Source organism: Pituophis catenifer, unplaced genomic scaffold (assembly GCF_029215685.1).
Source record: "Pituophis catenifer annectens isolate HBS135680 unplaced genomic scaffold, rPitCat1.0.hap2 SCAF_8, whole genome shotgun sequence".
Classification (NCBI taxonomy): domain Eukaryota; kingdom Metazoa; phylum Chordata; class Lepidosauria; order Squamata; family Colubridae; genus Pituophis; species Pituophis catenifer.
In genome coordinates, this window is record NW_027256888.1 from 71,182,024 (window position 1) to 71,196,210 (window position 14,187).

The window sequence follows — 14,187 nt, forward strand, 5'->3', positions numbered from 1 at the left end:
TTCCAAGGAAATCCAAAGGCAAGATAGGATAGGCTAGAAAGAGGGGATCCAACTCAATTTCTCTTGAAAAATGTAAACAGAATAACAGAGTTGGACGGGACCTTGGAGGTCTTCTAGTTCAGCCACCTGCTCAAGCAGGAGACCCTATACTATTTTGGGCAAATGGCTGTCCAATCTCTTCGGTAAACCTCCAACGATGCAGCACCCACAACTTCTGGAGGCAAGTCGTTCCATCGATTAATTGTTCTCACTGTTAGGGAATTTCTCCTTCGTTCTAGATTGGGTCTCTCATGTGTCAGGTTTCGATGCCATTTCAAATAAAATAAATTGCATTTCCAAACAAATAGTCTTTGACGAAATCTTTCATTTTATTAAGCAAGACAATCTGTCCCCGATCGTGGCATAGCCAACACTGACATCCTGACCCCAAACCTTCCCTTTCTGTTCCCCAATTCTCTGCATCTCATTGGCCATGTTCCAAATCACTCTCCCCATATCTACTATTTCAGCTCCCAGGAATGTCCCCCCTCCCATCTCATTTCCTAGAGGATATTATCTTCAGGGAAAATAAGTAGGTGAGAAGTCAAGCGTCCTCTTGCCAGCTGCCCCCTCTTCTCCTTCTTATGTCAGCACTAAAGTAAATGCAGGTTGGAGTGCTGACATCATGTCAACGGCCTCCTGCAGCCCTTTGCCAGTGAAAACGGAACCTGGGGGAGCCACACACGGCCTCCCCAGCAGAGGTGGGTTTCACATAATTTTACCACTGGTTCACCATGCACCAAAAATGTGAGCGTGTGCCCCTTCCGCAAATGCACGTGGCCTTCCGTGCAAGCGCTTTGCATGCACGATGACTTGCATGCATGCGCATGGCTTAGAAAAACGTGGTTAAATAGGATGCCATAGCGCCGAAGCGGATAGGTGGGTGGGTGGGGCCACCCGCAGGTCGCCACAACCGGTTTGCCCAAACTGGTCCGAACTGGTTGAATACCGCCACTGCTCCCCAGGCCCTGTTTTCGGCCTGGACAGCCAACTGCAGCCATCTGACAGTGAAAATAGAGCCCAGGCTCTGTTTTTGCTGGCAGAGGCAGCGCAGGCCGGTCCTTCACTGTTTCCATGGCAATCCTGCAGGCCAGATCTAAGCACCCCGCAGGCCGGATCTGGCCAGTGCGCCTTGAGTTTGACACCCATGACCTAGACCATTTTGTCTACACACTTTGCAAAACTGGGCAAAACTGGGCCAGGAAAGAAAGCACTGCCAAGTACCCTGTTTCTCCCAAAATAAGACATCCCCTGATAATAAGCCCAATGGGGCTTTTGAGCACATGGCAATAAGGCAAAGCGCTTAGTTCAGGGTTCAAAAAAATATAAGACAGGGTCTTATTTTCGGGGAAACACGGTACCAGCAAAGAAAGGAAAAGAGGAGAAACTTCAGGAGAACATGAGAAAGAGGAAGGCAAACAGGAGAAAAAGACAGAAAGGAGAACACGGGGAATTTTATCCCCGAAGTATTTGAATGTATGCTTTCTGTTATGAATACATCTGTCAAACTGAATCTTGCCTAGTTTCCAAGGTCTCCATATTGAGTAAGCTTAAGTATATTTCCATTTTGCTTTGGGAATCTGCTATTAAAAAAAGCATGAAAAGTTTCAAAACAGAGAACACTTTGGGGAAATCTGAACCCAAGAAGCTGATTTTGCATAGATGAAGATAGGCATCTAGTTATGTAATCAGACGAGGTAAGTTCACCGTTGGTTCACTAACATGTTGGATTTCATGGACATACGAGCCATACGGTTATCAAGCATTCAAGCTGTACTATTGATTTTCTACAGACTGTTGACATACTCTTTTCAGAGGACTGAGTAAACCCATTAAGAAATGTAAGAAAACAGAGATCTGTCAGCTCTGGATTGGTCTGCCAGCAAAACTTCTAGATTAATTTTCAGCTTTTTAAAAAATGTTGTACTACGATCGGTCTTATTCGGGAGACCTGCTGTTGAACAGGAGTTTCCCAGATGGTAAACTGGTAGAAGTCAGCAACTAGGATACCACTTAGTGCACAGAATTGGCACCACGTGACATCAGTGCTGAAAAAGCTGCTTGTGCAAATGTTCTGCTGCTTGCTAATTGTTTTCTGAGATCAATTTGAAACATTGATTTTAATCTTCAAAGCTCTGAGCAGCTTATGACCTGTCTTCATGGGGGACAGCCTGTCTCATTATGAACCTGTTCAATTATTAAGAACGCCTGGAAAAAAAAAACAAGTCTTTTTGAAGATGTTGCCATTTCAGAAGCCCTTATCAATAAAGGAGAATATTTGTAGCTTCAGGGTTGATAGGAGGAGTCCTTGGTGCTCTCTGAGCTTGGTTGTTTTCTTGCTGACGTTTCATTACCAAAGTAGGTAACATCATCAGTGCTAAGGGTAGTTTGAGAAATGAAACATCTGCAAGAAAAAAAAAGCAAGCCCAGAGAGCACAAAGGACCCCCCAGAAGCACATATGTCAGGCATAAAGAGGCAATATATATTTCCTTCAGATTTACAATTGTCCCAGAGGTGGTATTCAGCCAGTTCAGACCAGTTCAACCGAACTGGTAGCGGAAATCGCGGGTGGCCCCACCCACCCACCCCAGCTCTATACCATCCTATTTAGGCATGTTTACGAGGCCAGGCGCATATGCGGAAGGTGCGTGCACCAGCAAAGCACATGCGCGGAAGGCTGGGTGCATACGTGGACGTGGCTCGTGCGCTCACATTTGCCGATCGGTAGGGAAAGTAAGTGAATACAACCCCTGAATTGCCCCCTACTCTCAATAACCCTTGTTCGGTTTATCACCTAAAGCAGTGATGGCTAACCTTTTTGCCGTCACGTGCCAAAAGCGGGGGGAGCATGGGGGGTTGCGGGTGCGGGTGCCCACATCCATAATTCAATGCGCCCCACCCTCCCGCACATGCGCACGTGACCCCCACACACACTTCCTTCCACCTGCTTTTGGCACGCGATGGCCCGGTGGGCCCAGTAGGCCCATTTTTCCTAGAAAGCCTCTGGAGCCTGGGGAGGGCAAAAACAGCCTTCCCCATCCCCCCAGAGGCCTTCCAGAGGCCGGAAACAGCCAGTTTACCGACTTCCGGTGGGACCAGAAGGCCTGAAAATCAGTTGGCCGGTGCGCGCATGCACACTGGAGCTGAGCTAGGGCAACACTTGCATGCCCACCAATATGGCTCCGCATGCCACCTGTGGCACCCGTGCCATAGGTTCGCCATCACGGACCTAAAGTTTTTCTTTTTAATTTTTAATTTTCTTTTAATACAAAACATTCCATCATTCATTAAACAGTGTGTCATCTGGGTACAAATTTTTTGTTTCATAACAGTTAAAGCTTACCACCATATTCATTATTTATATCTACTCTTATTTTAATATTAATACTTAACATATCTATTATCATAACATTTCTCTTCTTAACTTATTTAACTTTATTATACATTACTTTCATATTTATTTTCTAACCATTGATAAAACAAATCCCAAATAGTCTAATAATCAGATTCTTCCTTCCTTTTAATTGCAAGTGTTAATCTATTCATTTCTGCACATTCCAATATTTTCTTGATTATCCATGTAATAACCGCAGCTGGAATTGCATTTGCACAGAATTGTAAAGGTGAAGAGATTCCTGCAGGTTTATCACCTAAAGTTATGAGAGCTTCAAACTGGGTGAAACAAGGGGTTGTGCAGGCTGAACTCATTCCATATATCTTCACCAATCTTGCCAGTCCTATATTCTCCTGGATGTCCATTCATTTCACCTTGAAAGTTTGAAGGAAAATTGCACTTTCCTTTGCTCTGAGTTCAAGCACTGGTACTCTTCGACTTACGACCGCAATTGAGCCTGGAATTTCTGTTGCTCAGCAAAACATTTGTGAAGTGAGTTTTGCTCCATCTAATGACCTTCCATAGGATGGATGCCATAGTTGTGAAGTGAATATCTGCAGTGGTGAATCAGTTAGTGACACAGTTGTTAAGTGAATCTGGCTTCCCCATTGTCTTTGCTGGATAGAAGGCTGCAAAAGGGGATCACATGACCCCGGGATCCTGCAGCCGTCATAAATATGAGTCAGTTGTCAAGCGTCCGAATTTTGATCACATGACTGTGGGGATGCCACAATGGTCGTAAGTGTGAAAAATGGTCATAACTCACTTTTCTTAGTGCTATTGTAACTTGAATGGTCACTAAATGAGGTTTGTAAGTTGAGGACTACCTGTATGCGTTATGTGTGAGCAAAAATCCTAACAAGACAAGATCCCAGATTTCTTTAAATTTAGTTTGCATTTAAATAAATCCAAGGCCTTCATCAGGTCTGCTTATAGCCTCCATTGTGGCTGAAGGCAACATGAGGTGAGATGGGCAGAAAGGGATTGTTGTTGTTAGTTGCGAAGTCGTGTCCGACCCATCGTGACCCCATGGACAACTTTCCTCCAGGCCTTCCTGTCCTCTACCATCCTCTGGAGTCCATTTAAGCTCACGCCGACTGCTTCAGTGACTCCATCCAGCCACCTCATTTTCTGTCGTCCCCTTCTTCTTTTGTCCTCAGTCGTTCCCAGCATTAGGCTCTTCTCCAGTGAGTTCTTCCTTCTCATTAGGTGGCCAAAGTATTTGAGTTTCATCTTCAGGATCTGGCCTTCTAAAGAGCAGTCAGGGTTGATCTCCTCTAGGACTGACCGGTTTGATCGCCTTGCACTCCAAGGGACTTGCAGGAGTCTTCTCCAGCACCAGAGTTCAAAGGCCTCAATTCTTTGACGCTCAGCCTTCCTTATGGTCCAACTTTCACAGCCATATATTGCAACTGGGAAAACCATAGCCTTGACTATACGCACTTTTGTTGGCAGGGTGATGTCTCTGCTTTTTAGTATGTTGTCTAACTTTGCCATAGCTTTCCTCTCCAGGAGAAAGCGTCTTTTAATTTCTTGGCTGTAGTCCCCATCTGCGGTGATCTTGGAGCCCAGGAAAATAAAATCTGTCACTATCTCCATTTCTTCCCCATCTATTTGCCAGGAATTCAGAGGGCCAGGAGCCATGATCTTAGTTTTCCTAATGTTGAGTTTCAAGCCAACATTTGCACTCTCCTCCTTTACCCGCATCAGAAGCCTCTTTAGTTCCTCTTCACTTTCTGCCATTAGAGTGGTATCAGACAGGGATAGAATGTGCAATCCAGTGGTGAGTTACCCTCGGTTTGGATCATTTCGCAAGAACCGGTAGTAAAACCGGCGGGAGGCTCTGCTCACCGACCCCGACATCATCAGGCGCGCCAGGGGTGGGTTCTACTTACCTGTACTACCAGTTCACATTGTGCCGGTGCGCGTATGTGCAGATCAACTTTGATGACGTCCGGGTCAGTGGGCGGAGCCTCCCACTGGTTTTACTACCAGTTCTTGCGAACCGGTCCAAACCGGGGGCAACCCACCACTGGGCACGCGCGGCCCCATTGCGAACCGGTAGTAAAGGCAAGTAGAACCTACCCATGGTGCAATCCCATTAAACAGACATAAGGAACATATAAAAATTAGGTCTATTAAAAATAAATAAACTCTGCCTTCTAAACACCAGGCAAAAGGGGTGTGTCTTGGCTATTTTCTAAAGCAGAAAGGAGCCAAAGATCACTTCTCGGGCAATGCATTTAACAAATTGAATTTGCACAGTCCTGTTTCCCTTGGATTCTAATTTTACTGACGTTTAGTTTGTTTCAGCTATTAGTCTGTAAATTCATAAGAAAAAAAAAAGTCTTGGATGAAAAACTAAACTCATTGCTGCATTTTACCATTTGCAATTTTGTATTCTTTCTCATGTATTTTTTTTGAAAATATCACTAATGTTGTACTTCTGTAAATATTTCCACACACTGTATTTAGTGAATATTTCCCCCTATAACATTTGATGAGTCTTTTTGATTTGCATCTGCTATTAAATTTGGAATAGTGAGTATTTCAACACGCATGCATAGTCACCCTTTAAGAACAAAACCTCATTCAGACTGAACTATTTTTAAAAAAATTCTTCAGTTTAGCTTTCATTTTAGGACTTAAATGGTAGATTTTTATGCTTTTAATACTTTATTTTTTGATTTGTTTGAATATGCAGTAATTATAAAGCTTTTTTTTTTTTTTTTTTGGTAGAGGGATGGTATAAAAACAAAGAAGCAAAACCACATTCCAAAATATTGGATTCTCTCGCCCAGCAGACAATCATATTCACTAGAAAATAAATTAAACAAACCTCCCCAAAGCTTAAATCCCAATGGTGTCAGAAAAGTAAAGTGGTCTCAATCAATTCTATGCTACCTGGGCTAATATTTACAGTTTCCAATCTTTTCTTTATTTATTCTGTGGACTGCCACTGAAAGCATTTGCTGATCACCATGTAGAGTAGACAAATACTAGAACTTGAGTACCTCCTGAACTGGCATCTGTGAATAAAAAGATATTTTTAAAAATCTAAATGTTATGGATCTTGTGAGATCACCAAATTCTGGGAGATTTAAGTGCAATGAAACTTCAGGGAAAGCAGAAAAGTCTCACGATTTAGCCATTTTATGAGACTTAATAAGGGACGCGGTGGCTCAGTGGCTAAGACGCTAAGCTTGTCGATCGAAAGGTTGGCAGTTCAGCGGTTCGAATCCCTAGTGCCGTGTAATGGGGTGAGTTCCCGTTACTTGTCCCAGCTTCTGCCAAACTAGCAGTTCTAAAGTACGTAAAAAATGCAAGTAGAAAAATAGGGACCATCTTTGCTGGGAAGGTAACAGCGTTCCGTGCACCTTTGGTGTTTAGTCCTGCCGGCCACATGACCACGGAGATGTCTTTGGACAGTCCTGGCTCTTCAGCTTTGAAATGGAGATGAGCACCACCCCCTAGAGTCAGGAACGACTAGCACATATGTGTGAGGGGAACTTTTACCTTTACCTTTAAAGGCACTATGGAAATTTGATCCATTTCTCATGTTAGGGGGTCCTTCACCTAACAGGCTACCAGTCACTCTTTGGATAAAGTATGATTAGCCTGCTACAAATCCTCCTTATAGATTTTATTAGTTCTCCCTCTGTTGCCAGACAGCAGTAGGCTCTAGATAGCACCAGGTTTTTATTTATTTATATATATTCTGGTGCAGAATTCTGCATTCTGGTCTTAATAGCTTCTGATCAGTTCTCTCATAAAAAATCTAGAATACTGAATACCATCCCACCTCCTCTTCTTATATCTTAACAAGAGTGCATGAGGAAGGATTCTTGATATAGTATCTGTTCTGGATATGAATTCAGGAAGGCTGAATGGTCATTTCTTGGCCTTGCTCATTGCTTGGATCCTTAAAATTCTGTGCTTGCTCTTTGCTTCAAAGCTTGCTGAGAAATGAGATATTTAATTCTGATTTAGTCAGATGTGGCAGATGAAATGCCATTTTTTTTTTTTTTTGGTTCAGTAGGGTCTCTGATGTTCAGTTTTGAGCTAAAATTTTATCACAGCTGAGCTGAGTTGGCCCTGTTGCTCTGATTTTCACTATCTGGGTTGGAAACAGTTGAGGGAGTGGTCTGCATATCTCCAGCAATGTTATCCACATGCTGAAATGAATTCAATTGAAAAATATCCTCAGAAGAAATCTACCCTCAATGGAATCTTCTAGTTCTGTAGCGTGCTTCAAGATGTCATTGGAGATGAATTTGGAGGCTCCTTTGTAGGAAAAATCTAAAGTTTAAATTCCCCCAAAAGCAAATGGTTTGTAAAAGACTCACTACCCACATGTTTCATATATCCCTTGAAGTCTCACTGAATTTTGCCTAGAGAAATTTTTTTAAAAAAATTAGAAATGTATAAAAGGATGTCAGGAATGTTGAGATCATTTATTAAATTTCTGGAAAGTGACAGAAAGAAATGGCTATACTTTAAAAAAAACATTTTAACAACAAAATCTGTAAAGAGTTCATTGCAATTGTATATAATCTCAAGACTTGCATTATTGCCAACCCATACATGTTCATGTTTTACCCAGCATGTTAAATACATCTAGGAAATGACATGATACACATGATACAATCCCTTGCCTACTTGGTCATTACACATAGAGTGAAACTTTGAAAATCTCTTCCTGCCCATTATTTATTCCATTTCTCCCAAGTTTCCCAAATGGAAATAAATTGAATGACGCTAGCAGAAGACTAACAATAAAGGAATCACGGGGTTCCTTTTGACCCAAGGCAGGATCTTATTTCTTAAGTCTTATCTCAGATCTGTACAATAAAGACATTTAGTGTCTTAGGTCCCCTCCTAACCTCCAAAAAAGCACACTGCCCCTTTTTATATTAATACCTGTATTTCAAGACTTAGTGCCAAAGAACATAGTGCCTCCAGAGACGGGAAGGCATTAACTGTCACAGGTAAGGGGAATGTAATTAAAACTAAACAGTCTGAAAATACTGGATCTTAAGGAAATTAGCAGAGTAGTACGTGCTTGCTCTTATGCCCTATTTCTGAGTGCCGTTGGGTTAGCCAACTGGATCAATTCTGGGGAATTCTTTTCTATGTTTTCCAAAACTAACACGAATGCTTGCCCTTCCCCTCAATAACACGTTTTTCACTTCCACCACCAGCGGCTGTGTTAGACACACATGCATGCACACACATGCCCAGGGAAAATCCGATGCATTGATTAGAAGTGTAATAATTAAGCAAAGGGGGTGGGACAATCAGAATGAAAAGGGGTTTTCAGGTTGTTGGGTTTTTTTGTAGCAGGGAAAAAGAAAAGAAAAAAGAAACGAGCTCCAGAAAGCATGCAAGCAAACTCGCAACAGCAAAAGGTGAACAGAAAGGACCGGACTGGACTGCAAACCTCCACAGCTCACCAATCCTTTTCAGACACAAATGGTTCTCTCTCCCCCCCCCTGCTTTTTAAGCTATATCGCTGACCATTTCTTCCCTGCTTCAATGGAAGCAGGTGTCCTTGATGCCTGAATGATTTTTATAGCTCCCATGCACTGGGATTTTTAAACCCCGCTAAACCTTTTGGACGCTGTTTGCTTCCACTTCTGGGTCTGGAGGAAAAATAATGGCGACATAAACTTCCATCGTGAGGTGAAATCAACTTAAATCTGGCAAATCTTTTATCGCTTCGCCTCCTTTGTTTGTGAATTTCTATTAAAAAGGCATTTCTGCTCCCTTACATTCCCGAACCCTTATGGAAAGGAAAAAAAAGGGGGGTGTACCTACCTTTTCGGAAGCTGAAACATCGCTTAATCCTCCTGTAAGTAGTTTTGGGAACAAAAGGAGACGATGCCAGGGTACCTGAGGCACGGACCCCCGTATTCCTGTCTTCAGGCATCATGCGGGCCTCAGAAAGAGTTGCTAGCCCCAAAGCAGATGCGAAGACTACTTTGTGATGTCATGGTGCCATCAATCATTCTTATTTACTACTGTTTTGCCTTCTCATCTTCACTCCTGAGTATCTCAGACTGTTGATGTTCTCCGCCTCAGGTGGCACACTTTCAAGAAAAAGGGGTTTGCCCCTTTCCTTCTTTGCCAGTGGTTTTCGGAGGGTTTCGTTTCACCCTTCCTACGTTCCTTCGCTTCGAGCTTCTAGTTTTATTTCCTGTGGAATGGTCGCAGTGTCCTACCACGTTGACGAAAGCATCTCAACCCTCATTGTTTGTGGAAGGTACCACAGGGGTGCTCCGTGGCACGGTTTGGGGGTGGTGGTGGAAACCGTGCCTCTTCTCAGCTGGAACTGTACAGGGTGGAGCAACTGGGAAAGGGGTGGTGGTGGCAGAGACTCCCGTGCGAAAGGTCAGCGAATAGCAATGCATAAATGGAAGATGAGAACAATGACCAAAAAAGGACCCCCCAAAGAATTGCGTCGGAGGTTCTTGGGATGGTTCCTTTTTTATCTCGGTAAAGAGGGAACAAAAATCACGACAGCATCTCCCCAGAGGCTCCACTGGTCCATTAGAGATGCTCTTCAAAAAGCTGCTTCTTCCACACACACACCTTCATTATTATGCAAGAAAATGCTTTCCCTTCAGATAGTCTGGATGATTTCTTGCCTTCCTCTCTCCCGGCTCTTGTGGCAAAGGCATCCACTGTTCATCAGCACACTACCTTCAAGTTCCTCGCTGGATTGGCTGAAGCACGCACGCCTCTTCCAAGGGATGTCACTGCCAAGCTTTTCCCCGTCCAACTAGTCTCAATGGAAAGGTTTCAAAGGCTGCGGCTGCGGCTGCTCTTGGCGCTGCTGTTTTCGACCACTGTTTGTTGTTGGGGTTTTTTTTTTTTTTTTGCTTTCTGCTCCAGCCTGCTGCAAGCGTGTGGCAGGTGCGAGCAAAACAATATAAAGCAGGCATAAGCGAAGCCGAGCAGCCTCAGCAATGTTGATTTTCTAAAAATGTTGACTTTGACTTGACTTCAAAGAAATGTCACGTGTGTGTGTGTGTGTGTGTGTGTGTGTGTGTGTGTGTGTGTGTGTGGCAGTTTTAAGAGCCCCTTTGCTTCTGGCAGAGGCATCCCACTTCCCCCTCCCTCACTCGCCTGTCCCATTAATCTTTCCTGCTCCGGGGGTCCCCTTGAGTTCCACCCTATGTCGACTTTCATGCTGTGTAATCAAAGCTTGTTTTTACTCCTATCAAGAGCGGCAACAAAAAAATGTCACCTTCTAAATCTAATTAGGAAAGAATTTAATTCACCGGGAAACATTCAGGGAGCGAACTGGAATTCTTGCCAATGCTGTTAAGCCTGTTTTTGGTATCTTCTTTGTCCTCACCCTCCACAAACAATTATTTTTCAGAGGGTTTCTTTTCCAATCTACCCCCTTCCCTGGTACAAGTTAACATCACAGTTTAATAAACCAGTTAATAATTTGCAGAGCTCCTGCTCTGTGAGCAATTGCCTCTGCACTAGGCTTGCCAGAAGGTCACCCCAAATATTAGGGTTTCACCAAAGGGCACAGATGCATTTTTTTTTCTCAACAGTTCAGAAAACATGCTTTTCATTCCAGCGAGATGGGATGATGGATGCAAGTCTTGAAATGCACACGCAAAGCAGATTTTTTTCTTCCAGGTTTTTTTTCCCCCTTCTTCTCTTGCTCCTTTCATTTCAAGCCAGATTTTTTTTTTTTTTATCAAAGGCCAGCACAATTTGAAACCCATCACTGCTCTCCAGCTAGTCATGTCTACTGATCCAGGACAAGGTTGATACATTCCTTTTTTTTTTTTTTCCTATCCCTATGCAGAATTTCAAAAACGATAGGAAGGCAGAGCTGGCAAGCAACCGAAAGGCAACTGTAGATCAGTGGTGGGTTTCAAAAATTTTTACTACCGGTTCTGTGGATGTGGCTTGGTGGGCGTGGCTTGGTGGGTGTAGCAGGGGAAGGATACTGTAAATCTCCATTCCCACCCCACTCCAGGGGGAGGTTACTGCAAAATCCCCATTTCCTCCCTTATCAGCTGGGACTTGGAAGGCAAAGAATAGATGGGGGCAGGGCCAGTCAGAATTTTTACTACCGGTTCTCCAAACTACTCAAAATTTACTACCGGTTCTCCAGAACTGGTCAGAACCTGCTGAAACCCACCTCTGCCGTAGATGACTTAGTTCTGCTTAGTAGGTGAAATGTTGCAAGGCTAGGCTTAAATATATGGAAATTTAAAAGCGGAACGAGATGAGGAAAACAAAAGAGCATTTAAAATAATATCAGAAACCGCCTTTTGTCTAGGCAGATTATTTTGCCATCTAGCCCAGCCTTGCCAACTCTGAATGATGGCAGCTTTCCAGGGCCTGTGGCTAAGAAGTATCTTTGCCTCCACCTTCTATTTAGAATATCTTTTTTAGGAATATCCGACACTGAAACTGCAACCTCACACATGCAAAACAGTGCACAATCTCCACGAAATATGATGCATCCATAGAGCAAAAGAGAAGGCTGGATTATCTGCAGCTTCATGGCCCTGCCTGGATGCTGTTTTTTTCCATTTTTTAATACCGAAGACTCAGGAACATTATTTATTTATTTATTTGTTTGTTTGTTTGTTTGTTTGTTTGTTTGTTTGTTTTATTTTATTTTATTTTATTATTTTTATTTTATTTTATTTTATTTTATTTTTTTATTTTATTTTATATTTTATTTTATTTTATTTTATTTTATTTTATTATTTTATTATTTTATTTTATTTTATTTTATTTTATTTTATTTTATTATTTTATTTTATTTTATTTTATTTATATGCCGCCCTATCTCCGTAGGACTCAGGGCGGCTCACAACAATAAAATATCCAATAAAATGTGTTAAAATACATGTTAACCACCCCCCCCCCAGTCCAGGTTGAATAACCATGTCTTTAAGTTGCGGCGGAAGGTGCGGAGGTCAGGGGCCAACCGGAGCCCCAGAGGAAGTTGGTTCCAGAGGGTGGGAGCACCCACAGAGAAAGCTCTGCCTCTAGGGGTTGCCAGTCGACACTGTCTAGCCGACGGCACCCTGAGTAGGCCCTCCCTGTGAGAACACACCGGGCGATGGGGAGCTGTTGCTGGTTGCAGATGGTCCGACAAATATCCTGGGCCTAAGCCATGAAGGGCTTTATAGGTCATCGCCAGCACCTTGAATCTCACCCAGAGGGCAACCGGCAACCAATGCAAGGCACGCAGGAGAGGTGTAACATGGGCGTATCGGGAACCACCCATCATAACCCATGGGTCTTCCACAAACACACATTTTATGTTGCTAACAAAAGGACTCCACTTATTTATTCAAGCAACATATTAGGGAAAACAGGAATGGAAGAAAATGACCGTGGTTTTAAAACTGGAGGAAGAAATATCAATAACCTGAATAATGCTGATGACTACCCCGGCAGCGTAAAATTCAGAGGATCTGCAAAATCAGATTGATTTAAAAATCAAAGGGTACAATGAAAAAAAATGGGACCAAGACCAAACCATAAATAAGACCAAACTAATGTCAACATGTAGCAAAAATAGCCTTAGAATTGGCAATGAAGATTTCAAAGTAGTGGATAGCGTCTGTCTTTTTAAATCAACCATCAACAGTCAGACAAACACTTGGTAAAACAGCCACTTGGAAAAGATATTTTAATGCAGGGGTGGGATTCTACGGTTCGGTAGCTCCGACAATCAGCTGGGAGCGAACCGGTTTGCTCCGACGATCAGGTCAGCCCACCCACCCCGCCTCTGCGCTTTACTTACCTTTATCTTCTCACTGATTGGCGCGGCAGAGCGGATTGCTGCGCCTCAGTTGTGTTACTCCCAAGTGGTAACCTAGAAGGTTAGTATTTGTAAAACTGTGCATGCGCGCAAAGTGCGTGTGCGTGCGCAAAGCGCGTGATCACCAGACCGGTTGTTAAACTGGCAACATCCCACCACTGTTCAAATGCTATGATGTGTCGATACCCATAAAGCCCAGAATTACCTCGGACACTCTTTGGAAGCAAAAATTGGACTTTGAAGAAGCAAGATCGGGTGAGTATTGACACTTTTGAAGGTGGAGAAGACTCCTGAGAATTAATTTTTTTAAAGTTAATGAATTATTTAACAAGGGTTTGCAGTCTAAACTTAAAGACAGTACAGTCATGGAACAGACGCCACAATTTCTTGGTTTCTCAAGACTGATGGCATGTCTAAGTTTTGAGGACCTTCTGGAAGGTCAGTAGGATTGGGGCCAGGGGTGGGATTGAAAAATTTTAGCAACCGGTTCTCTCCCTGGTTGCTGGGTGGGCATGGCCATGGGGGTGTGGCCTAATTGGCTTCCTGCACCACAGTGGAGAGGTGTTTTCACCCTCCCTAGGCTCCGGAGGCTTTCCTCAAGCCTCTGAGAGGGTGAAAATAGCCTCCCCCATGCTCCGGAGGCCCTTCAGAGGCCAGAAATGGGCCTGTTTCCAGACTTCCAGGAGGTCCATTTTTCACCCTCCCGAGGCTCCAGAGGCTTTTCTTGAACCTCCGTGAGGGTGAAAATGGCCTCCCCTGGGCTCCAGAGGCCCTCCAGAGGCCCGTTTCCAGGCATCCAGTACTTCCGATAATTTTTCTTCCTTCCCATGCTCCGGAGGCTTTCCTTAAGCCTCCGGGATGGCAAAAATGGCCACCCCTGGGCTCCGGAGACCCTCCAGAGTACAGAAACCCCAAATATATAAAATCCCAGTCAAAGCTGTT

At 43.5% G+C, this 14,187-nt stretch overlaps 1 protein-coding gene across 1 annotated transcript in view; it reads right to left on the reverse strand.

The window, feature by feature from the left end:
* ARHGAP24 (Rho GTPase activating protein 24) overlaps positions 1 to 12,015 on the reverse strand; it is a 51,684-nt gene extending 39,669 nt beyond the window's left edge. Inside the window, exon 1 of the mRNA XM_070949166.1 lies at positions 9,252 to 12,015. Coding sequence (XP_070805267.1) covers positions 9,252 to 9,366 — 115 coding nt within the window. The 5' untranslated portion in view covers positions 9,367 to 12,015. The remainder of the gene's footprint in view (positions 1 to 9,251) is intronic.
* Positions 12,016 to 14,187: the final 2,172 nt, after the last annotated feature.